Source organism: Oncorhynchus keta, chromosome 28, assembly GCF_023373465.1.
Source record: "Oncorhynchus keta strain PuntledgeMale-10-30-2019 chromosome 28, Oket_V2, whole genome shotgun sequence".
NCBI classification, from domain to species: Eukaryota; Metazoa; Chordata; class Actinopteri; order Salmoniformes; family Salmonidae; genus Oncorhynchus; species Oncorhynchus keta.
Genome location: NC_068448.1, coordinates 62,430,370 through 62,454,029, shown reverse-complemented (window position 1 = coordinate 62,454,029; position 23,660 = coordinate 62,430,370). Strand labels below are relative to the sequence as shown.

Genomic DNA, 23,660 nt, shown 5'->3' with positions numbered 1-23,660 from the left:
CTGGTCTGGACCACAGGAACCACAGGAATTTCACACGTGGTTTTAGGAGCTGGTGTAGACATACACGTATAGGGAATTAACACTGACTGAAGAGAAGACTACAGTTAGACAGGTGGGGCGCTATTTTTATTTTTGGATGAAAAACGTTCTCATTTTAAACAAGATATTTTGTCACAAAAAGATGCTTGACTATGGAAATAATTGACAGCTTTGGAAAGAAAACACTGATGAACTGATGTTATAGGCGAAACCCAGATAAAAATCCAATCAGGAAGTGCCGCATTTCTTGAAACCGCCTCATGCCAATGACTCCTTATATGGCTGTGAATGGGCCACGAATGAGCTTAGGCTTTCTGTCGCTTCCCCAAGGTGTCGACAGCATTGTGACGTATTTGTAGGCATATCATTGGAAGATTGACCATAAGAGACTACATCTACCAGGTGGTCGCTTGGTGTCCTCCGTTGCAATTATTGCGTAATCTCCAGCTGCAGTATTTTTCCGTTAGCTTCTGATGAGAAACCAACTGTCAGGACTGATATATTATCAAATAGATATGTGAAAAACACCTTGAGGATTGATTCTAAACAACGTTTGCCATGTTTATGGAGCTAATTTGGAAAAAAGTTCAGCGTTGTAGTGACTGCATATTCTGGGCTTTTTCTTAGCGAAACGTGATGAACAAAACAGAGCTATTTCGCCAACGCAAATAATATTTTTGGAAAAAATGAACATTTGCTATCTAACTGAGAGTCTCGTCATTGAAATCATCCAAAGTTCTTCAAAGGTAAATTATTTTATTTGAATGCTTTTCTTGTTTTTGTGAAAATGTTGCCTGCTGAATGCTAGGCTTAATGCTATGCTAAGCTATCAATACTCTTACACAAATGCTTGTGTAGCTTTGGTTGAAAAGCATATTTTGAAAATCTGAGATGACAGTGTTGTTAACAAAAGGCTAAGCTTGTGTTTCAATATATTTATTTTATTTTATTTGCGATTTCCATGAATAGAAAAAGTTGCGTTATGCTAATGCGTTATAGTTGAAGTATTTTTCTGTCGATTTCTAAGCCAAGCAGGTTGAACAAACGTGACGTTTTTCGCCTACAAAAATAATGAAAAAGGAACATTTGCTATCTAACTGGGAGTCTCCTCAGTGAAAGCATCTGAAGTTCTTTAAACGTAAATTATTTAATTTGGTTGCTTTTCTTATTTTTGTGAAAATGTTTCCTGCTGCCAGCACAGCCTAGCATAGCATTATGCCATGCTAAACTTACACAAATGCTTGTCTAGCGTTGGCTGTAACGCATATTTTGAAAATCTGAGATGACAGTGTTGTTAACAAAAGGCTAAGCTTGTGTTTGAATATATTTATTTCATTTCATTTGTGATTTTCATAAATAGGAAACGTTGCGTTATGGTAATGCGCTTGAGGCTATGATTACGCTCCCGGATACGGGATTGCTCGTCGCTAGAGGTTAAGACTGACTGAAGAGAAGACTACAGTTAGACAGATAGGGCATTACGACTGACTGAAGAGAAGACTACAGTTAGATGGGGCATTAAGACTGACTGAAGAGAAGACTACAGTTAGACAGGTGGGGCATTAAGACCGACTGAAGAGAAGACTACAGTTAGACAGGTGGGGCATTGAGACTGACTGAAGAGAAGACTACAGTTAGACAGGTGGGGCATTAAGACCGACTGAAGAGAAGACTACATTTAGATGGGGCATTAAGACTGACTGAAGAGAAGACTACAGTTAGACAGATGGGGCATTAAGACTGACTGAAGAGAAGACCACAGTTAGACTGATGGGGCATTAAGACTGACTGAAGAGAAGACTACAGTTAGATGGGGCATTAAGACTGACTGAAGAGGAGACTAGTTAGACAGATGGGGCATTAAGACTGACTGAAGAGAAGACTACAGTTAGATGGGGAATTAAGACTGACTGAAGAGGAGACTACAGTTAGACAGATGGGGCATTAAGACTGACTGAAGAGAAGACTACAATTAGATGGGGATTAAGACTGACTGAAGAGGAGACTACAGTTAGACAGGTGGGGCATTAAGACTGACTGCAGAGGAGACTACAGAGGGACAGGTGGGGCATTAAGACTGACTGAAGAGAAGACTACAGTTAGACAGGTGAGGCATTAAGACTGACTGAAGAGGAGACTACAGTTAGACAGGCGGGGCATTAACACTGACTGAAGAGAAGACTACAGTTAGACAGGTGGGCCATTAAGACCGACTAAAGAGAAGACTACAGTTAGATGGGGCATTATGACTGACTGAAGAGAAGACTACAGTTAGACAGATGGGGCATTAAGACTGACTGAAGAGAAGACTGCAGTTAGATGGGGCATTAAGACTGACTGAAGAGGAGACTACAGTTAGACAGATGGGGCATTAAGACTGACTGTCGAGAAGACTACAGTTAGACAGATGGGGGATTAAGGCTGACTGAAGAGAAGACTACAGTTAGACAGATGGGGGATTAAGACTGACTGAAGAGGAGACTACAGTTAGACAGGTGGGGCATTCACACTGACTGAAGAGAAGACTACAGTTAGACAGATAGGGCATTACGACTGACTGAAGAGAAGACTACAGTTAGATGGGGCATTAAGACTGACTGAAGAGAAGACTACAGTTAGACAGGTGGGGCATTAAGACCGACTGAAGAGAAGACTACAGTTAGACAGGTGGGGCATTGAGACTGACTGAAGAGAAGACTACAGTTAGACAGGTGGGGCATTAAGACCGACTGAAGAGAAGACTACATTTAGATGGGGCATTAAGACTGACTGAAGAGAAGACTACAGTTAGACAGATGGGGCATTAAGACTGACTGAAGAGAAGACCACAGTTAGACTGATGGGGCATTAAGACTGACTGAAGAGAAGACTACAGTTAGATGGGGCATTAAGACTGACTGAAGAGGAGACTAGTTAGACAGATGGGGCATTAAGACTGACTGAAGAGAAGACTACAGTTAGATGGGGAATTAAGACTGACTGAAGAGGAGACTACAGTTAGACAGATGGGGCATTAAGACTGACTGAAGAGAAGACTACAATTAGATGGGGATTAAGACTGACTGAAGAGGAGACTACAGTTAGACAGGTGGGGCATTAAGACTGACTGCAGAGGAGACTACAGAGGGACAGGTGGGGCATTAAGACTGACTGAAGAGAAGACTACAGTTAGACAGGTGAGGCATTAAGACTGACTGAAGAGGAGACTACAGTTAGACAGGCGGGGCATTAACACTGACTGAAGAGAAGACTACAGTTAGACAGGTGGGCCATTAAGACCGACTAAAGAGAAGACTACAGTTAGATGGGGCATTATGACTGACTGAAGAGAAGACTACAGTTAGACAGATGGGGCATTAAGACTGACTGAAGAGAAGACTGCAGTTAGATGGGGCATTAAGACTGACTGAAGAGGAGACTACAGTTAGACAGATGGGGCATTAAGACTGACTGTCGAGAAGACTACAGTTAGACAGATGGGGGATTAAGGCTGACTGAAGAGAAGACTACAGTTAGACAGATGGGGGATTAAGACTGACTGAAGAGGAGACTACAGTTAGACAGGTGGGGCATTCACACTGACTGAAGAGAAGACTACAGTTAGACAGATGGGGCATTAAGACTGACTGAAGAGAAGACTACAGTTAGACAGATGGGGCATTAAGAATGACTGAAGAGAAGGCCACAGTTAGACAGGTGGGGCATTAAGACTGACTGAAGAGAAGACTACAGTTAGACAGGTGAGGCATTAAGACTGACTGAAGAGAAGACTACAGTTAGACAGGTGGGGCATTAAGACTGACTGAAGAGGAGACTACAGTTAGACAGGTGGGGCATTAAGACTGACTGAAGAGGAGACTACAGTTAGACAGGTGGGGCATTAAGACTGACTGAGGAGAAGACTACAGTTAGACAGGTGGGGCATTAAGACTGACTGAAGAGAAGACTACAGTTAGACAGGTGGGGCATTAAGACTGACTGAAGAGAAGACTACAGTTAGACAGGTGGGGCATTAAGACTGACTGAAGAGAAGACTACAGTTAGACAGGTGGGGCATTAAGACTGACTGAAGAGGAGACTACAGTTAGACAGGTGGGGCATTAAGACTGACTGAAGAGAAGACTACAGTTAGACAGGTGGGGCATTAAGACTGACTGAAGAGAAGACTACAGTTAGACAGGTGGGGCATTAAGACTGACTGAAGAGGAGACTACAGTTAGACAGGTGGGGCATTAGGACTGACTGAAGAGAAGACTACAGTTAGATGGGGCATTAAGACTGACTACTGTGGCTGGTGGACTTTCCTGAATCCCTGATCCAGCTTAGCCTAGAGATGGCCTCTGCACATAGCCCATGGTACAATCCAAGCCCACAGGACAAAAAGATGCTCGACTATGCATATCATTGACATCTTTGGAAAGAAAACACTCTGACGTTTCCAAAACTGCAAAGATATTATCTGTGAGTGCCCCAGAACTGATGCTACAGGCGAAACCAAGATGAAACTTCAAACAGGAAATGAGCAGGATTTTTGACGCTCTGTTTTTCATTGTCTCCTTATATGGCTGTGAAAGCGCCACGAATTAGCCTGCCCTTTCTATCGTTTCTCCAAGTTGTCTGCAGCATTGTGACGTATTTGTAGGCATTACATTGGAAGATTGGCCATAAGAGACTACATTTACCACGTGTCCGCCCGGTGTCCTTTGTTGAAATTGTTGCGTAATCTCCAAGCTGCTCGCATTCATCCATGTGATTGAGACAGAGAGGAGACTTCCAGGAATGATATATCATGAAGAGATATGTGAAAAACACCTTGAGGATTGATTCTAAACAACGTTTACCATGTTTCAGTCGATATTATGGAGTTAATGTGGAAGAAAGTCTGGCGTTTGGATGAATGAATTTTCTGTTTTTTTTGGTTGCCAAACATGACGCAGAAAACGGACCGATTTCTCCTGCACAAATAATCTTTCAGGAAAAACTGAACATTTGCTATCTAACTGAGAGTCTCCTCATTGAAAACATCCGAAGTTCTTCAAAGGTAAATTATTTTATTTGAATGGTTTTCTGTTTTTTGTGAAAATGTTGCCTGCTGAATGCTAAATGCTAACGCTAAATGCTAACGCTAAATGCTAATGCTAAATGCTAACGCTAGCTATCAATACTGTTACACAAATGCTTGTTTTGCTATGGTTGAGAAGCATATTTTTGAAAATCTGAGATGACTGTGTTGTTAACAATAGGCTAAGCTTGAGAGCTAGCATATTGATTTCATTTCATTTGCGATTTTCATGAATAGTTAACGTTGTGTTATGCTAAAGAGCTTTCGGATAGATTTACACAATCCTGGATACAGTTTTTTTTCTTAGCTCAACGTGACGCACAAAATGGAGCGATTTCTCCTAAACAAATAATCTTTCAGGAAAAACTGAACATTTGATATCTAACTGAGAGTCTCCTCATTGAAAACATCAGAAGTTCTTCAAAGGTAAATTATTTTATTTGAATGGTTTTCTGGTTTTTGTGAAAATGTTGTCTGCTGAATGCTAACGCTAAATGCTATGCTAACTATCAATGCTGTTACACAAATGCTTGTTTTGCTATGTTTGAGAAGAATATTTTTGAAAATCTGAGATGACAGTGTTGTTAACAAAAGGCTAAGCTTGAGAGCTAGCATATTTATTTAATTTCATTTGCGATTTTCATGAATAGTTAACGTTGTGTTATGCTAATGGACTTGAGGCTGTAGTCACGATCCCGGATCCGGGATGGCTCGACGCAAGAAGTTAACTTAATGATGTTGTCAAGATGCATAGTCTATAACAGTGATAAACTATTGAACTATTTGAAATGTTCCCTGGGTTTTCATTACTGTAGCTCCCATGGCATGCTATGACAATCTTTGTGTCTTGTTTGTGACCATTTCTTAAGGGCCTGACAGCCGGGCTGTTCCAGTAAGTGTTACGATAATTACTGCATAACTGTGTTACACACAAAGACAAGACAGACAGGACTTCTTATAGATGACACTGTGGTCCAGCAGAGAGTAAGGAGGTGGTGGGAGAGGGAGGGAGGGGGCAGAAAAGAAGGAAGAGGAACAAAGAGAGAGAGAGAATACGAGAAGAAAGAGAGAGAACATGAGAAAAGAGAGAAGTGAATGGAAGAGTGAGTGAGAGGTATATATATATAGGAAGGGGATTGGGAGGGAGAAAGAGGGAGTGACAGAGCGATAGATAGTAAAATAGAGGGGGGATAATGGTAACGCTGGTAAAGATTCACCTGGATCAACGAGAGGTCCTCCAGATTGAGTCTGAAGAGGTGGTTTCTGAAAGAAAAGAGAGAGGGAGGAGAGATGAAGGTAGAATCTTCTCTAAAAGAACAACACCGGAGAAAATAAAAGTGGACAGGAGAGCATTTCTGGTAATAGGTGTCCAACGATATCTCAGGGTTATTTTATCCCTATTTTGGTCATTTTCTCTCCCTTAATAAGACATCTTTGATGTAGCACACTTGTTTCCGGGCCACTTCAAACGCCTGTTCAGATGTAACGACATATAGGAACACTCGATTAGACTAATTTGCTGCTATAGCATTCCAAAACTAGGTATATCTTTGTTGAATAGAAACCCAGTCAAAACTGAACTGAATATAGTTTGCAAGATTACATACTTTATGTCATCTCTCCCAGTGATATGCGCTTGTCTGGGAAGAACTTTCCCGTAGACACAGATGCGGGATAAGCTTACCCTTGACAAATCCAAACCTTAACCATTAGATATTTTTTACGGGTAACTTCATCCAACTGAATGGGAGTTTTGAGGAGTATTTTTCTCCGCTCTGCTGATGAGTATTTGTCTCTGTTAATACATGAGTTCATACATTTTGTGAAAAAAAAACATATTCTATTAGTCAGCTTGACGAGAAAGAAATTCCAAGCCTATTCCAAACAGACTATGGGACAGTTGTGGGACGATAGATCCCAATAGGCCTAGACTAAATAAATAAAACATTCAAAAGCAATGAGTCTGATTCAACAGATCACAACGTTTAGCTTAAAATGTTGATAAACTACTATTATTTCACATTATAAGAGTCGCAATGTGCAGCAGGCTACGTTTGAATATTCTTTCCATAAGGAAAACACTGTTGTCAAAAGCACACCGTACATACGAGCGGTTTCATGTGACAGAGACTAAAATATCCATTAGAGGGTAGATCTAATATGCAACAACTAGCACGGATTGCTATTATTACAACGATTGTGCCTTTGGCTATTGGCCAAAGAAAGAAAGTTAATATGAATTCATTTCCTCCATGGATATGGTTTGATTTTGTCTCGGTAAGACATGCCTCATAATATGTAGTAAAATGCTCAGGTTTCAGACATTTAAGTATATGTTTTTAAAAGGCATACTGCCTCCAGCTCATTGCAAAGTGGTGTGTGACGCACTGATGATGCCTGCCTTCCGTTGACTACGCATTTGCTATTTGAGATGCTGTAGCAGCAGCTCTCACGCTGTCAGGCATGTTTTCCGCTGAAAGGCTATCTGTATTGTGTACGTGTGTGATAAATAAGATACATAACAAATATACTGTACACATGCGCCAATTTACTTCCACTAAATTAGGCAAATGAACCTAGAAACTGATAGGGATGACCATTCAAACTGGTATTTCCATCAATTAATAGTTTAAAAAGCATTATTTCGGGATGGAATTTTTTCGTCTTCTCTCCGACCATTGCCCGGAGTCAATTTTATTTATCGCCTTTTCAATTTTTTTTATCGGCCAAAAGCCGGCTATTACCGGCTAACGGAAACTGTGTTTCACAGGTACATCTCTCTGTCTCTGTCTGATTATAAAGACTTTCACGGTACATCTCTCTGTCTCGTTCTGATTATAATGGCTTTCACAGGTACATCTCTGTCTGATTATAAAGACTTTCACGGGTACATATCTGTCTTGGTCTGATTATAAAGACTTTCACAGGTACATCTCTGTCTCGGTCTGATTATAAAGACTTTCACAGGTACATCTCTGTCTCGGTCTGATTATAAAGACTTTCACAGGTACATCTCTGTCTCTGTCTGATTATAAAGACTTTCACAGGTACATCTCTGTCTGATTATAAAGACTTTCACAGGTACATCTCTGTCTGATTATAAAGACTTTCACAGGTACATCTCTGTCTGATTATAAAGACTTTCACAGGTACATCTCTGTCTGATTATAAAGACTTTCACGGGTACATCTCTGTCTGTCTGATTATAAAGACTTTCACAGGTGCATCTCTTTGTCTGATTATAAAGACTTTCACAGGTACATCTCTCTGTTTCTGTCTGTTTATAGACTTTCACAGGTACATCTCTCTGTGTGATTATAAAGACTTTCACGGGTACATTTCTCTGTCTGATTATAGACTTTCACAGGTGCATCTCTCTGGCTCTGATTATAAAGACTTTCACGGGTACATCTCTGTCTGATTATAAAGACTTTCACAGGTGCATCTCTCTGGCGCTGTCTGATTATAAAGACTTTCACAGGTTCTCTCTCGGTCTAAAGAAAAATATACTCTAATCTGAAAAGAGCATAGGCTCATGAGGCGGTGTGTGTGTGTGTGTGTGTGCAAACCACAGTGAAAGAAACCTTAAGCCCAACAGTGAAACTTCACTTTAATGAACACCTTTAGCCTATCCTTGGCTCAAGCTCTTTTGAATTGTGAAGTTTCCATTGTAAGCCAACTAAAAAAATGGTTTATTTGGAAACATGACAGTGAGTAGTCTCTATATTGACTATCAATGTCTCACTATGGTTTTGTAAAGTCAGCATTATTGCATCACAGAATCATCATTTCAAAACGATTGTCTGGATCCTGGATACTGATTGGTTGACAGCAGGGAGTTATTCACTACAATCCCCGGGTAATTTAACTGTTCCATTAGATTTATCAATGCGCAGCCACTGTCCCACAGCCCAGCTAGGCAATTTATAAACGTAATCTCCTTGCCTAGCATTTGGTTTGCAACAGTTGGAGTTTGTCTAAACCTTTCCTGTGGAACAACGTTGCAGTTTTTTAGGGCGATCTCCACCGTGCCATGCATATGAACGTTACGAAACTGACAGCTTCTCTGAGCCAGGCGAATTCATTTTATCAGAATAAGTATAATGGATATATCCAAAGAAATGGCAATGAAAACGAAGGTAAAACAAAAATGCATATAGCTTGCTGTCATTTCAGCTGCTTGATGAGATTGTGTGTTCGCTTTAGCTGGCTAGCTAGCAAAGTAGAAGTAGCTAGCCACCATAGCAAAATGTTTTACTTAGAACGTCTATGAAATTGGAATGGACAATCACCTCATTTGGCTAGCAACTTCAGAATCTCAGAACTAACGACTAGACTATATTGTATGGTGGAAGGATGACATAAAACGAATGTACTAATTCAAATAACGTTTTTAATGAAAACATGTCATTCATCTTTTTTGAAATGCTGGCAACCATTTTATAAAAGCAATAAGGCCCTCAAAAACCAGGAATTATTGTGAATAACACCCTCCTAAGAGCGGTTTTGCCAGCCCTTGGCTTCGCCTCGGAAGTTATTCCCACAATAATTCCCGGGTTCTCTGTACTTATTTTTGAGTTATAACAGCTTTATTACATTTTCAGCAGATTATCGTTTCCTTTTAAAAAACGTTTTATTTCAAATAAAATTGGCCTTGAATGTCAGAGAATCAATCTTTCTATTTCAGTTCAACTTGGTGCATGAAGGTATAACAACCCTCCTAGCTCTTGTCAGAGTAATGCATCTATTCTGTAATATTATTCATCAGCTGAAACCTCTTCCCATAAGATGACTCGATAGCTTACACACATATGCATAGGTGCACGCATGAAGACGCACGCACGCACGGACGGACACACACAAACGGATCCATCTTCTGAAGCGTGGCTATCTCACAGGGCAGGCTGTGGTCTAAGAACCTCTTTACAGTATATTGACATTTACATCGATCTGCCTCTCCTTCTCTACCTCCATTATCACTGAGTCCTTTCACTCTGGCCATCAGGCCACAGACAACCCCTAGCTCCTTAAACACTTAATTCTAGATCCCTGTCACTGAGCATTTAAGGAGCTAGGGGTTGATTTGGTACTAGGCTTCTCTGTCTGTGTGAATGGGCTCGGAATACACTGTGTGTCGAAGCCGTCTAACATGAAGTTTCCATGAGTCCAATTAGACCTGTATTTTGGATACAGTTGGTTTAATTCAAGATGTTTAACATTAGAACAGTCGTATAATTGCCTTAGAACTTCTGGTGCCAATATGGCTCACATCAATGTCTAAAACTCAAATGTAGTTAGCCAGAGAGGGTATGTCTGTGGCCTGATGGCCTGCGTGAAAGGACTCAGTGAGGCCTGGTCCTAAGTCAACCCCAAGCCCTGAACACTTCTCCTAGATCCCTTTTACTGAGCCGACTCCAGAGAGAGCGAGAAGACAGACTAGGCCAGACAACTGCAGATAGAGACAGGACCACCCTAAAGCCCCTGAGTCAGGTTAGTGTTTGAAAGGAAAGGGTAAGAGCTCTTCTCTCTCCCTCCCTCTATCTTCTCCTTATCTGTCAGGCCTTGCAGGTCTTTCCAACTTCTCAGTTTCCCTGTATCCCATATGCAGTACATTAGTTTATTCCCCCAGCTCTGCTTCTCTGTGTTGGTCCTGCTCCTCCAGCTCTCTGTCTCTTCAGCCATCTGCTAAACTGGAGAGAACGGCTTGAATTGACAACACACACGAATGCACTCACACACAAACACACACAGACACTCTAGTTAGAGTTAACCTAGGCCCAATCTCAGCTGGCCAGAGAACACTTCAGACAAACACAGACACTCTGGATTAAATATGATGTGCTTGACAGAGACAATGAGCTTAACTTGAGAACACTCTGTGGCAAATGAGTGGATAGCCAGAGAGAAAGAGAGGGAGAAGCATAGAGAGAGGGGGAAAGATCACTTTATTTTTATTTATTTTTTATTTCACCTTTATTTAACCAGGTAGGCTAGTTGAAAACAAGTTCTCATTTACAACAACAATAAACAAGTCAATAACACAGTAGAATTTTTTTAAATAAAGAGTCTATATGCATTGTGTGCAAAAGGCATGAGGAGGTAGGCGAATAATTACAATTTAGCAGATTAACACTGGAGTGATAAATGATCAGATGGTCATGTGCAGGAAGATATACTGGTGTGCAAAAGAGCAGAAAAGTAAATAAATAAAAACAGTATGGGGATGAGGTAGGTAAATTGGGTGGGCTATTTACCGATAGACTATATACAGCTGCAGCGATCGGTTAGCTGCTCAGATAGCAGATGTTTAAAGTTGGTGAGGGAGATAAAAGTCTCCAACTTCAGTGATTTTTTCAATTCGTTCCAGTCACAGGCAGCAGAGAACTGGAAGGAAAGGTGGCCAAATGAGGTGTTGGCTTTAGGGATGATCAGTGAGATACACCTGCTGGAACACGTGCTACGGGTGGGTGTTGCCATCGTGACCAGTGAACTGAGATAAGGCGGAGCTTTACCTAGCATGGACTTGTAGATGACCTGGAGCCAGTGGGTCTGGCGAAGAATATGTAGCGAGGACCAGCCGACTAGAGCATGCAGGTCGCAGTGGTGGGTGGTACAAGGAGCTTTAGTAACAAAACGGATGGCACTGTGATAAACTGCATCCAGTTGCTGAGTAGAGTATTGGAAGCTATTTTGTAGATGACATCTCCGAAGTCGAGGATCAGTAGGATAGTCAGTTTTACTAGGGTAAGTTTGGCGGCGTGAGTGAAGGAGGCTTTGTTGCGGAATAGAAGCAGAAAGAGAGAGAGAGAGAGAGAGAGAGAGAGAGAGAGAGAGAGAGAGAGAGAGAGAGAGAGAGAGAGAGAGAGAGAGAGAGAGAGAGAGAGAAAAAAAGAGAGAGAGAGAGAGAGAGAGAGAGAGAGAGAGAGAGAAAAAAAACATATTACCTGGCTCCGACTATCAGTTCGTTCTGGCTGGGGTCAAAGGTTAGCTGGGAGTAATCCACCGTGCCCTCAGCCCGGAACCTGTGGATCCACGGCTCCATATCTGCCAATCAGTGTAGAGAAAGATACACAGTAATCAATGAAACAGGAGGAAAAGAGATCAGAGAAAAAAGGGGTGGATAAAGAGATTAGCCAATAGCCACAGTATGTAATAAAGTGATGTAGGCCTATATTATATTGTCTTTGTGTGTATTGTGATTTTATGAAAACGAATGCTTCTTGCCTGGTGATGTTACACACTCCCTTGCAAAAGAGGTTCAAACCAGAGGGGAGTTCCTGGTAGAATGAATATTAAGTTAAAAAAAAGCCTTCCAAGGAGACCTAATGTACCCTATATCCTGTGCGTCTCCCGATAGCTGTAGTCTATCTCAAGGGCACAGAAGTACAGTGTCCCACCTGGGCTTTCAACCAAATGCCTTCCACTCCATTTACTAAACCATTACTGCAGCTAGCAGGAACTAATGCATACAGTACATAGTGTGTGAGAGGAGGAGGGTTGTTTGTGTGTGTGTGCATGCCTGTCTGAATCCAAGGTCCTTCTAAAGTGAATCTGAGACGGATGCATCTCATGGTTGTCAGTGCCTTGACCTTGGCCCTGAACCCAGAGATAGAGATTCCCTATTGGTACATCACACACACACACACACACACACACACACACACACACACACACACACACACACACACACACACACACACACACACACACACACACACACACACACACACACACACACACACACACACACACACACACACACACACACACGTCAAACCCCAGACACACAGAGACAGATCACCCTCAACACGCCTGTCTCCATGGCGCCCAACCCATTAGCCCTTGACCAATAGAATCAAATATTCCTGTCGGGTTGCTGGGCGATTAGTGTCGGGCCCCTACTGTCCTGTAATCTGATAGGTAGTGAGTCAATAGTTAAGGCTTTGGACTAGGAGTAAATGTACCATAATCCCTGATCTTGGGTCAGATATTGTCCAATCCCCTAATAGCTAAGGTAAGCATTGGAGAGAAGATAATCTGATTCTAGGTCTGTGTGTCACGCCTGCTCCCGCTCTCCCTCCCTGGCACTCGAGCGTGCCAGGCTGCCCAGCACTACACACTCCTGCCACCATCATTACACACACCTGCTTCCCTCATCACGCGCATCAGCAATTCATTGCACTCACCTGGACTCAATCACCTGTGTAATTTCCTCCCCTATATCTGTCTGTTCCCCAGCTCTGTTCCCTGCTTCAGCATTAATTGTTGTTTGTCATTTTGTTACCCGGTTCTGACGCTGTTCCTGTCCTGTTCCATGTCTGTGCTAAATGAAATGTGCTTTTCTCCCTACCTGCTTCTCTACTCCAGCGTCAGTTCTTACACTGTGGTTAGGGCAGGTTCTTCTCCGGGCGTTTCCTCTCACTCGGCACATAACCTGCTCTGTAGTAACAATAACTTACACTACACACTGATACGAGACAGTATTCTATTCTAATAATCCCCGTTTGAAACTGCTAGCAGTATGTCTTATGTTCATCTAAATACAGTATTTCTAAATATCTGGTGCCACTGTGGCTCAGGGATTTCAAAACACTTTGCATGGTAGAGTATGAAGCCATTTTAGGGCAATTACTGTGGTGAATATTATGTTGTGATCTGTCTATACCTGTCCTGTACAAAATATGATATGGGGTGGGCCTGGCAGTGATCGAACACAGCTCGGGTTGAGGTAAAAAAAACTCACCTCGAAAAACTTTGCGTCAAAAATGTGAAACACCTGTCAGAAGACATCTTGAAATGAAACAACAGACTCCCTTCACTGCATCAAACCAACAATCCACTGTTTACTTCTGTCAAGCCAAAGCATTCAGCCCAAAACAACAGGGAATCTCTGCCTGCCGGCCTGCCTTCCTGTGAGTCACTGCTAGGAGCTACATACTAAAAAATACAGCACTGACTCTACCTCCTTGTCAAACTGCAGGAGCACAGAACACTATCATAGCACATTCATTCCGCCTAACATGATGGCATCACTGCTAACAAAGACATTCCTTTCCTCTTCCTTCCACTCTCCAGGGTCTAAAATATTAATGAGAATGAGCACCAGTTAAACTGGGAGGAGGGAACTTTCAACTCGCAGACGCAAAGCTAATACATTTTCATTAGCCTGGGTGAAATAAATATTGTGGAGAGATCACGACAAATTCCGCCCTAAGATTTGGCTGTGGTTAATGGCTTGTTCCCCTCTAATTCTACAGGGGGACGGGAGTTTGGGATGCGCCTCTCTGGTGCCGGTGACAGGCTAGTTTTTCATACCGGGGGGGAAGCATTCAGAGCATACAAATGTGACAGCGACACCATCAGAGGGAAACCAAGGCTTCAGTTACCCTGTGTTTCTCCCATAAATCATGCTAAGATCCCACTGGGGTATAGCCCCACTCAGGTCCCTCTCAGAGGGGGAGGCAGAGAAGGGGTTTTAAGTGAATACAACGCCCACAACACGGAGGATTTATGTGTTTTATGACAAGGTGAAGGGCTCATAAACATTCATAAGCATTGATAAGCATTCATAACCAGAGCAGATGTGTTACCCTGGGCTCTGGGCTCTAATGAGAAACAGACCAGACTAATGTTGGAGAATGGCAGCAGGACATTACGGTTTGGTAGAGCGTTGAGTGATCTTGGTAGAATACTAGAAAGTTATATGGAACATTGAGTGATTTGGTGGATTTACCTCAGGGCTTCAGTATAACATTGGTATGTTTTGTAAGGCTCTAGGGGAGTAGCAATAGCTCCCTCAGGAGCATTATATTACAGTTGAACCTCAAATTAACTCTGACCTTGACCTCTACAAAAGGAACCAATGGGATTTAAAGAACTTCTTCACTAAACAAGATGTGTTTTTTTAAAATAGCCCCTTTAAACAGTAGAACGTCTGGGCCTCAAGGGACCCCTCCCCCTTCAAGTTAATGAGCATTCTGACTGCAACATTCTAACACTGTAATTAATACATTTCATATATGCGATCGCAAAAAGTAATCATTTGGTTGTGTTTATGAAGACCTTGGGTAACAATGATTGTTTTTAAATAGCATTTTCATGAGCTTGTTATTGCTAGGCTATAAGTAAAAATATAAAACACAAAAAACACATTCAAGTGCTTAATACATTTTATTTGTGGGTTGGGTTTGTTACAACTATGGAACAGAAGGCATGTTTGTTGGAACACGTTAACAGCTTCTTTTCATAATGACAAAATGAAATAAAGACCCCAACCACCAAGACGCGTGGTCAGCAAGACGGGTGGTCAGCAAGACGCGTGGTCAAACGATGAAAACATCATTAGCCAAAACATCATTATAAGTGCCAAGTGGCCTTGATAAATAGTGAAAATCAGCACAAAAGCAACAGTTGCATTATAATGAATGTGTCGACATGACAGCAGTCAAAACCAGAACATTATTGTCAGCTACGTGCTTGTGTGCATCTTCACACCATGGCATCAGTTGGAGTTCAATGAACTGTTATTCCTTGTCTTAGCAATTGACAGGATTTTTGCAACTTTCACTTGCTTGTCACACTTTGACATACCTTTGTTTGGTTGTAGTGCATTATAGTTTCCGGTTCTCTCTTTGTTGCATCCCTGTGGCCTTGTCAATCTTCAGCACCGTTGTGGAGTACAACGGCTGTGCCTTTGTTCATGGTGCCGGCCAATTACAGTGAAGTGAAGAAATTGTACGTGGTGACATTTCTCCCCTTGCCAGTGTAAGGTTCAACAAGCCTCGTCACCACCTTCTCTGTCACTCCCTCACCTGAGAGCCGTTCAGCATGTAAATTACACACCCTCTCACTGTGTAGCCTATTCCAAGTAGGCCCAGAGTAGACCGATATGACCTCTTTTATTCAGTGGACTGAAATAGGGTACATACCATTTTAAGATTATCATTAGAATGGATCAATACAATAGAATGTTCTTCAAGCACAATTGGTGATTACACAATTATGCATCGTTCTCTTCCCCTCCCTCATCAACTCAACCATTCTCCCCAGTCATTATTACTTAATTGATTTAATCTGATTTTATACGTGTGAAATTTGTTTCGGTATTGTTTCGAGGCAATTATCGTGGTGATTCTCAACTGGGCACTGCACTTTCAACTGTTGGGAGAAGGAGGGGCAATGGGGGAAAACCATTTTTAAAAATGGCACGCCCTGCTCAAACTGGTTATAACTCCAGTTCTGTTTGTGATATTAAGATTCTAACACAGACAGTGTGTTATAGAGACTTATTTTGGAGAAGTCCAAAACGGAGGGGGGCAAGACTTTAAAAATGGCAGAGTAAAAAAAAGGAATCATGAGCAGTCAAAATGATTGCTTTAGCGGTTCTAGTGTTAAAATATGGTCCCCCGACTCGCTCTCTCTCTCCAGGCATTTCTCTAGTCTTTTACTTCATGCTTTTAATGCGTGTGCGATACTGTAATCAAATCATTACTGTGCTTGTACCACAGCCGGGTGCATCGGGGGCTTGCCTGCTGATGAGACAGAATCGTACAGTGTGCACGTGTGTGTGTGTGTGTGTGTGTGTGTGTGTGTGTGTGTGTGTGTGTGTGTGTGTGTGTGTGTGTGTGTGTGTGTGTGTGTGTGTGTGTGTGTGTGTGTTTGTGAAAAGAACGTGCGTGCCAGGGCTGCCATGGCACGGTTTGGGAAAAGAACTCCCCCCTGAGAATCCCCGGCCAGGGCTGCCATGGCAATCCCCCTTTCCTTCCTCCTTTCTAGCCAAGCCCCCTTTCCTTCCTCCAAACCGGCACACTCCCCTCCTCCCCCCCTTCCCTTCCTCCTTTCTATCCCCCTTTCCTTCCTCCTTTCTATCCCCCTTTCCTTCCTCCTTTCTATCCCCCTTTCCTTCCTCCTTTCTATTCTTCCTCCTTTCTATCCCCCTTTCCTTCCTCCTTTCTATCCCCCTTTCCTTCCTCCTTTCTATCCCCCTTTCCTTCCTCCTTTCCCCCTTTCCTTCCTCCTTTCTATCCCCCTTTCCTTCCTCCTCCCCCCTTTCCTTCCTCCTTTCTATCCCCCTTTTCCTTCCTCCTTTCCTATCCCCCTTTCCTTCCTCCATTCTATCCCCCTTTCCTTCCTCCTTTCTATCCCCCCTTCCTCCTTTCTATCCCCCTTTCCTTCCTCTATCCCCCCTTTCCTTTCCTCCTTCCTCCTTATCCCCCTTTCCTTCCTCCTTTCCCCCTTCCTTCCTCCTTTCTATCCCCCTTCCTCCTTCCCCCTCCTTTCCTTCCTCCTTTCCCCCTTTCCTTCCTCCTTTCTATCCCCCTTTTCCTCCTCCCCCCTCCTTTTTCTATCCCCCCTTTCCTCCTTCTATCCCCTTTCCTTCCTCCTTTCTATCCCCCTTTCCTTCCTCCTTTCTATCCCCCTTTTCCTTCCTCCTTTCTATCCCCCTTTCCTTCCTCCTTTCTCCCCCTTTCCTTCCTCCTTTCTATCCCCCTTTCCTTCCCCCTTCCTTCCTCCTTTCTTCCTCCTCCCCCCTTCCTCCTTCCCCCTCCTTCCTCCTTTCTATCCCCTCCTTTCTATCCCCTTCCTCCTTTCTATCCCCTTTCCTTCCTCCTTTCTATCCCCCTTTCCTTCCTCCTTTCTATCCCCCTTTCCTTCCTCCTTTCTATCCCCCTTTCCTTCCTCCTTTCTATCCCCCTTTCCTTCCTCCTTTCTATCCCCCTTTCCTTCCTCCTTTCTATCCCCCTTTCCTTCCTCCTTTCTATCCCCCTTTCCTTCCTCCTTTCTATCCCCCTTTCCTTCCTCCTTTCTATCCCCCTTTCCTTCCTCCTTTCTATCCCCCTTTCCTTCCTCCTTTCTATCCCTCTTTCCTTCCTCCTTTCTATCCCCCTTTCCTTCCTCCTTTCTATCCCCTTTCTATCCCCCTTTCCTTCCTCCTTTCTCCCCTTTCCTTCCTCCTTTCTATCCCTCTTTCCTTCCTCCTTTCTATCCCCCTTTCCTTCCTCCTTTCTATCCCCCCTTCCTCCTTCCTCTCCCCCTTTCCTTCCTCCTTTCTATCCCTCTTTCCTTCCTCCTTTCTATCCCCCTTTCCTTCCTCCTTTCTATCCCCCTTTCCTTCCTCCTTTCTATCCCCCTTTCCTTCCTCCTTTCTATCCCCCTTTCCTTCCTCCTTTCTATCCCCCTTTCCAAACGTAGCCTTTTTCCTTCTCCATCACTCTTTCCAGGTTTGTTATTCTGGGTTTTGAAACAGAGCGGCTGACACACAATGACAAAGTGACAGACTATATAAATATTTACACCCTAGCTTCAGAAACTAGGGCAGTGTTCAGTCTCAGAGTGCTCAAACTGTATGAAGAACAACCTGACCTGAAACAATAGGCACATTTGGAAACAACTGGGACTAGAATACTGCAGGTTTCTAGGAGTAAATCGGGGGTCGTTGAGGGTATAAATGGAGTACCTACGTTTATATTCAATTTGAATTCAGCCTGACAAGATGTGTCCAACTGGGGAGACTGTGGCGTGTTTGCTGTCCCATGTGGTAAAGGGAAAATTTGACATTACAACTATTTTGTGAATTGAGAAGAAAACCTTAAAGATGCACTGCAGAGGGTGAATCCTGACAGACAAACCACAATAAAACATTTCAATGCATCATGCACTTCAGAGGGAAACCGTTTAAGACAAGAAAGAAAGGAACATTTTACAAGATGACCTCATGACCTCTGTGTGCCACATGGGAAAAAGAAACACAGCTGTAACTTAAGACTTAAAGAAAACGCATGAAGGTAGAGGCAGTGTGGACTACATTTCATTTCCTGTGTCAGTATTGAAATGCAGCATTGTGGGAAGTTTGGCCGTAAATAGAATGCACTGATGCTTAAGAATGTAGCAAGTTGGTCTCGCAATGGACTTAGTGGGCTGTAAAAAAATATTCCCCATGGACCAATTAAATCGTCTTGGTCTCCAATCGTTGATGTGGCGATTGCGAGCACACACAACACACACACACACACACACACACACACACACACACACACACACACACACACACACACACACACACACACACACACACACACACACACACACACACACACACACACACACACACACACACACACACACACACACACACACACACACACACACACACACACACACACACACACACACACACACACACACACACACACTCTCTCTCCCTAACAATGTGTTACTCTTTGAGGAGTGATAAAAGTGAAAGTCTATACACCGCTGTTAAACAGACACGTCTTCTCAGATCCTCCGAGACGAGACCTTGAATGGTGGTGAGATGACACTGTTTACTGCACACGTTTTAACTATCTTCCATAACTTCAACATCCGCCAAGGAACAGTCGTTAAACATATAACTTCAATAATATATCTCTGGAGGTTAGGACTGCTGATTGACTCATAAACCCACACGTGTTCCAAAAGAATGAACTGTTTTTTAGAACGTTTTTTTCTGATAGAGGATACATTTTTGTTTAAAGTCTGATTTCATCATGGTTGACATTAAGAAGTCATTCCCGAAAGGTTCCTTTCAGAATCAGAAGTTCTATGACTAGTTCAAAGATCTAAATTCTGTCTGTCAGTTTTGAGCTACGCAGCTTCAAATCCTTCTCACTATAAAACGTTTTTCTTGGAATGAAAACTGCACCCAGAATGACAAAGGAATGGACCATTTCTATAATTCAGCCTTTGAAAATATCACAAGGGAGTATTGCTGTACAGTAGCAGTTATTTTCGCTGAGCAAAGAGCCAAGTCAGAAAATCACCACCCTTTAGGGTTGAGTCTTTCATGTGTGTTAGAGTGGCACACCCTGCTCTGAGCAACCCACAAGCACCAGACCAAACAAAACACAACAGTAGAGTACAGTGTGTCACTGGAACAGCTTTAGTGCCATATTCCATCAAACCCACTAACCAGATTCCCAGGATAAGTTATTTTCAAACAATCCCAGAAATCCGTTTTTCGCTTTAGATTGAATATGGCCCTTGGATAAACGGAAGACATGGGAGTATAGCGAGGCCCACCACGGCTATCCCAGTCAGTGTGTGTCCACCATAAGAAAACACCTGACTCTCCAGGGAGTTATATTTATATATATGCCATTTAGCTGACGCTTTTATCCAAAGCGACTTACAGTCATGTGTGCATACATTCTACGTATGGGTGGTCCCGGGAATCGAACCCACTACCCTGGCGTTACAAGCGCCATGCTCTACCAACTGAGCCACAGAAGGACCTGAGCCACAGAAGGACCTTTATATTATATTGATATATTTTCATATTTATGTTTGAGGTCTTTGTAGTTCTTCCCACTCTTTAGAGGACCTGGGATGTCCCTCCTAACTTTAGAACTAAGCTGGACATGACGTATACAGCATATAGAGAGCAGTATGTGTGTGTGTGGCTGTGTTCTATTATACTACATATTATAAACTGGGTGGAAGGCTGAATGCTGATTGGCTGACAGCCGTGGTATATCAGACTGTATACCCTGGGTATGACAAAACATGACTTTTTATTGCTCTAATTACGTTGGTAACCAGTTTATAATAGCAATACGACGTTTGTGGTATATGGCCAATATACCACACCCCATCTGGCCTTATTGCTTAATTATACTACATTTAGAGACATTTCCTCTCAATTCTCCTCTTCCCCATCCCCTCTACAGTCTCCCCTCTTCTCCTCTACCCCCTCCCCCTTTCTCCTCTACAGTCTCCCCTCTTCTCCTCTACACTCCCCTCTTCTCCTCTACAGACTCCCCTCTTCTCCTCTACAGACTCCCCTCTTCTCCTCTACAGACTCCCCTCTTCTCCTCTACAGACTCCCCTCTTCTCCTCTACAGACTCCCCTCTTCAGTCTCCCCTCTTCTCCTCTACCCCCTTCCCCTCTTCTCCTCTACAGACTCCCCTCTTCAGTCTCCCCTCTTCTCCCCCTCCCCTCTTCTCTACACACTCCCCTCTTCTCCTCTACAAACTCCCCCTTTCTCCTCTACAAACTCCCCACTTCTCCTCTACAAACTCCCCTCTTCTCCTCTACCTCCTCCCCTCTTCTCCTCTACCCCTTCCCTATTCTCCTCTACCCCGCCCCTATTCTCCTCTACCCCGCCCCTCTTCTCCTCTAACCCTCCCCTCTTCTCCTCTACCCCTCCCCTCTTCTCCTCTACCCCTCCCCTCTTCTCCTCTACCCCTCCCCTCTTCTCCTCTACCCCTCCCCTCTTCTCCTCTACCCCTCCCCTCTTCTCTTCTACCCCTCCCCTCTTCTCCTCTACCCCTCCCCTCTTCTCCTCTACCCCTCCCCTCTTCTCCTCTACCCCTCCGCTCTTCTCCTCTACCCCTCCCCTCTTCTCCTCTACCCCTCCCCTCTTCTCCTCTACCCCTCCCCTCTTCTCCTCTACCCCTCCGCTCTTCTCCTCCACCCCTCCCCTCTTCTCCTCTACCCCTCCCCTCTTCTCCTCTACCCCTCCCCTCTTCTCCTCTACCCCTCCCCTCCTCAACCCCTCCCCTCTTCTCCTCTACCCCTCCCCTCTTCTCCTCTACCCCTCCCCTCTTCTCCTCTTTATCTGTGTTCAGTGTTCATATCTGATTAGTAACCAAACTGTTTCCATACTTTATTAAGACCTCTGCATTTCCATGACTTCAGCAGGCACTGTGTGTTTGGACTGGAACATTAGGGAACACAAACTGTTGACCTCAGGTGACAATGCTAGTGTGCGGTTTGGTCACCCAAACTACCACGGAGACTCACAGAGGACAGCAGATAGCATGAGCCAGACCGTTAGTCATCGCCCTCACACTCAATAGACTGAGTGCTGAAGGCAACCCAACTAACCATGAGCTAACAGAGGAGACTCTGGTGTGTGTGTGTGTGTGTGTGTGTGTGTGTGTGTGTGTGTGTGTGTGTGTGTGTGTGTGTGTGTGTGTGTGTGTGCGTGCGTGCGTGCGTGCGTGCGTGCGTGCGTGCGTGCGTGCGTGCGTGCGTGCGTGCGTGTGTGTGTGTGTGTGAGTGTGTGGTGACCTTGCCCTTTCGCTCAATTACACCCTAGACAGAGAACTATATGATTAGCTGACAGTCTCTGCTAGGATGGAATGGGCGCAGTGGCATTTGGCTGGTATGTTGTTAGTGGAGAGAACTGAATTAATTTCTATCCATGTTTTCGTCTGGTGAAGGTTTATAGTATTATTTATGGCTGAACTGCTCCATAAAATATGTTATTTAATGCAGGAAATATATATATTTTTTATTAGATTACAGGAAACACTGAATAACAAAATATGAACTTTCACGACGGAAAGGGAATGAGTGTGTGCATGACTGTGAGTGTGTGAGTGTGTGTGTGTGACCTACCTGTGTGTGAGATGAGGGGGTGTTCTGCCCGGTGACAGGGCGACTCAGGCAGCAGCACCGGCCCTCTCCTGCCAACCACGCCCCCAGCCCACAGGACCAGCATGCAGTGCAGCAGCAGCACCGCATGCCGGGTAAGGGAGAGGCGACCCACGGGGGGCGGAGCCATGGGAAGGTGGGGCGTCGGTTACTTCCTGTTGGGCCGTGAGCTAATCGCATTAGAGACACGCCTGTAGAGAGAGAGAAGCAACAGAAGTTCCTTTAGTTTACTTGCAAAGAAGTCTTATTGAGGCAGAGAAAAAGACAGAGCTGTGAATTTCAGCTGGTAATAATTGGAACTCTTAATAAACCACGAGAGAGTGAGGAAGAGGCAGAAAGAGAGCAGGGGAGAATAAAAGAAAGGAGGAGAGATAAGACCAAAGAAAAAGCCGAGAGCGAAGATAGAAAGTGCTAGAGAAAGGAGAGCGGAGAAAGGGAGATAAAGAGAGAGATATGGTTCTAGTGTCAGATTCATGCAGAGCTGAGGCAGCTGCTGTCACATTCACCCTGATGGCCCCTGAACTGTAAACTCTGACCCCTAACACATGAATCAGATCTGCATGCCCTCACACAGCATGAGCGTGCGTGTGTGTACACATGACCTTCGTGTGGGACACACTACTCCTCATGGGGCCCATTGAAACGTGGATCCCATAAAAACACATTCACTTCAGCTCCAAATGGAAGCGTTTAAAGGTACATGCATGGCTATTCCGACTCCATGGTCTTGGCATCATGTAGAGAAATATGTCTCTTTTGAAGGAAAGCTTGATGGTGGAATGTACAGCACTCTTGACTTTCTAATGTAAATCACCTGTCAAATACTGCCAGTCAAGACCACTGTATTTAGCCATTCTTTCCTCCCCTTTTCTATAGAAATAATATCCTCATGGCTTTTAGCTTGTCTCCCCTTTAGTGAGCATATTTCCTCAACTCTATATAATAAAACTGTCCAAATGTAATTTTTCTTTAGTTAAGTTTTCCTACCCTTTTGACAGCCTAGTCTACAGTATCTGACAGCCTAAATATAATTTCCCTAAAGAAAGGTTTACCTATTCTATCAGAAACTGTCAGGAAGCCTTTAACTTTAGTAATATTTACCCATTCTAGCATTTTTCTGGATTGATGTTTTCCCCTTTTCTG

General features: G+C 43.6%; 1 protein-coding gene across 2 annotated transcripts in view; it reads right to left on the bottom strand.

The window, feature by feature from the left end:
• Positions 1–23,660, bottom strand: part of sema5a (sema domain, seven thrombospondin repeats (type 1 and type 1-like), transmembrane domain (TM) and short cytoplasmic domain, (semaphorin) 5A) — a 205,228-nt gene that overhangs the window by 123,733 nt on the left and 57,835 nt on the right. For both annotated transcript variants that reach the window (XM_052483480.1, XM_052483481.1), the window contains 3 exons: positions 22,482–22,708; positions 12,046–12,145; positions 6,319–6,364 (listed from right to left, as the gene is read on the bottom strand). In XM_052483480.1, coding sequence (XP_052339440.1) covers positions 6,319–6,364; positions 12,046–12,145; positions 22,482–22,647 — 312 coding nt within the window. In that variant the 5' untranslated portion in view covers positions 22,648–22,708. The remainder of the gene's footprint in view (positions 1–6,318; positions 6,365–12,045; positions 12,146–22,481; positions 22,709–23,660) is intronic.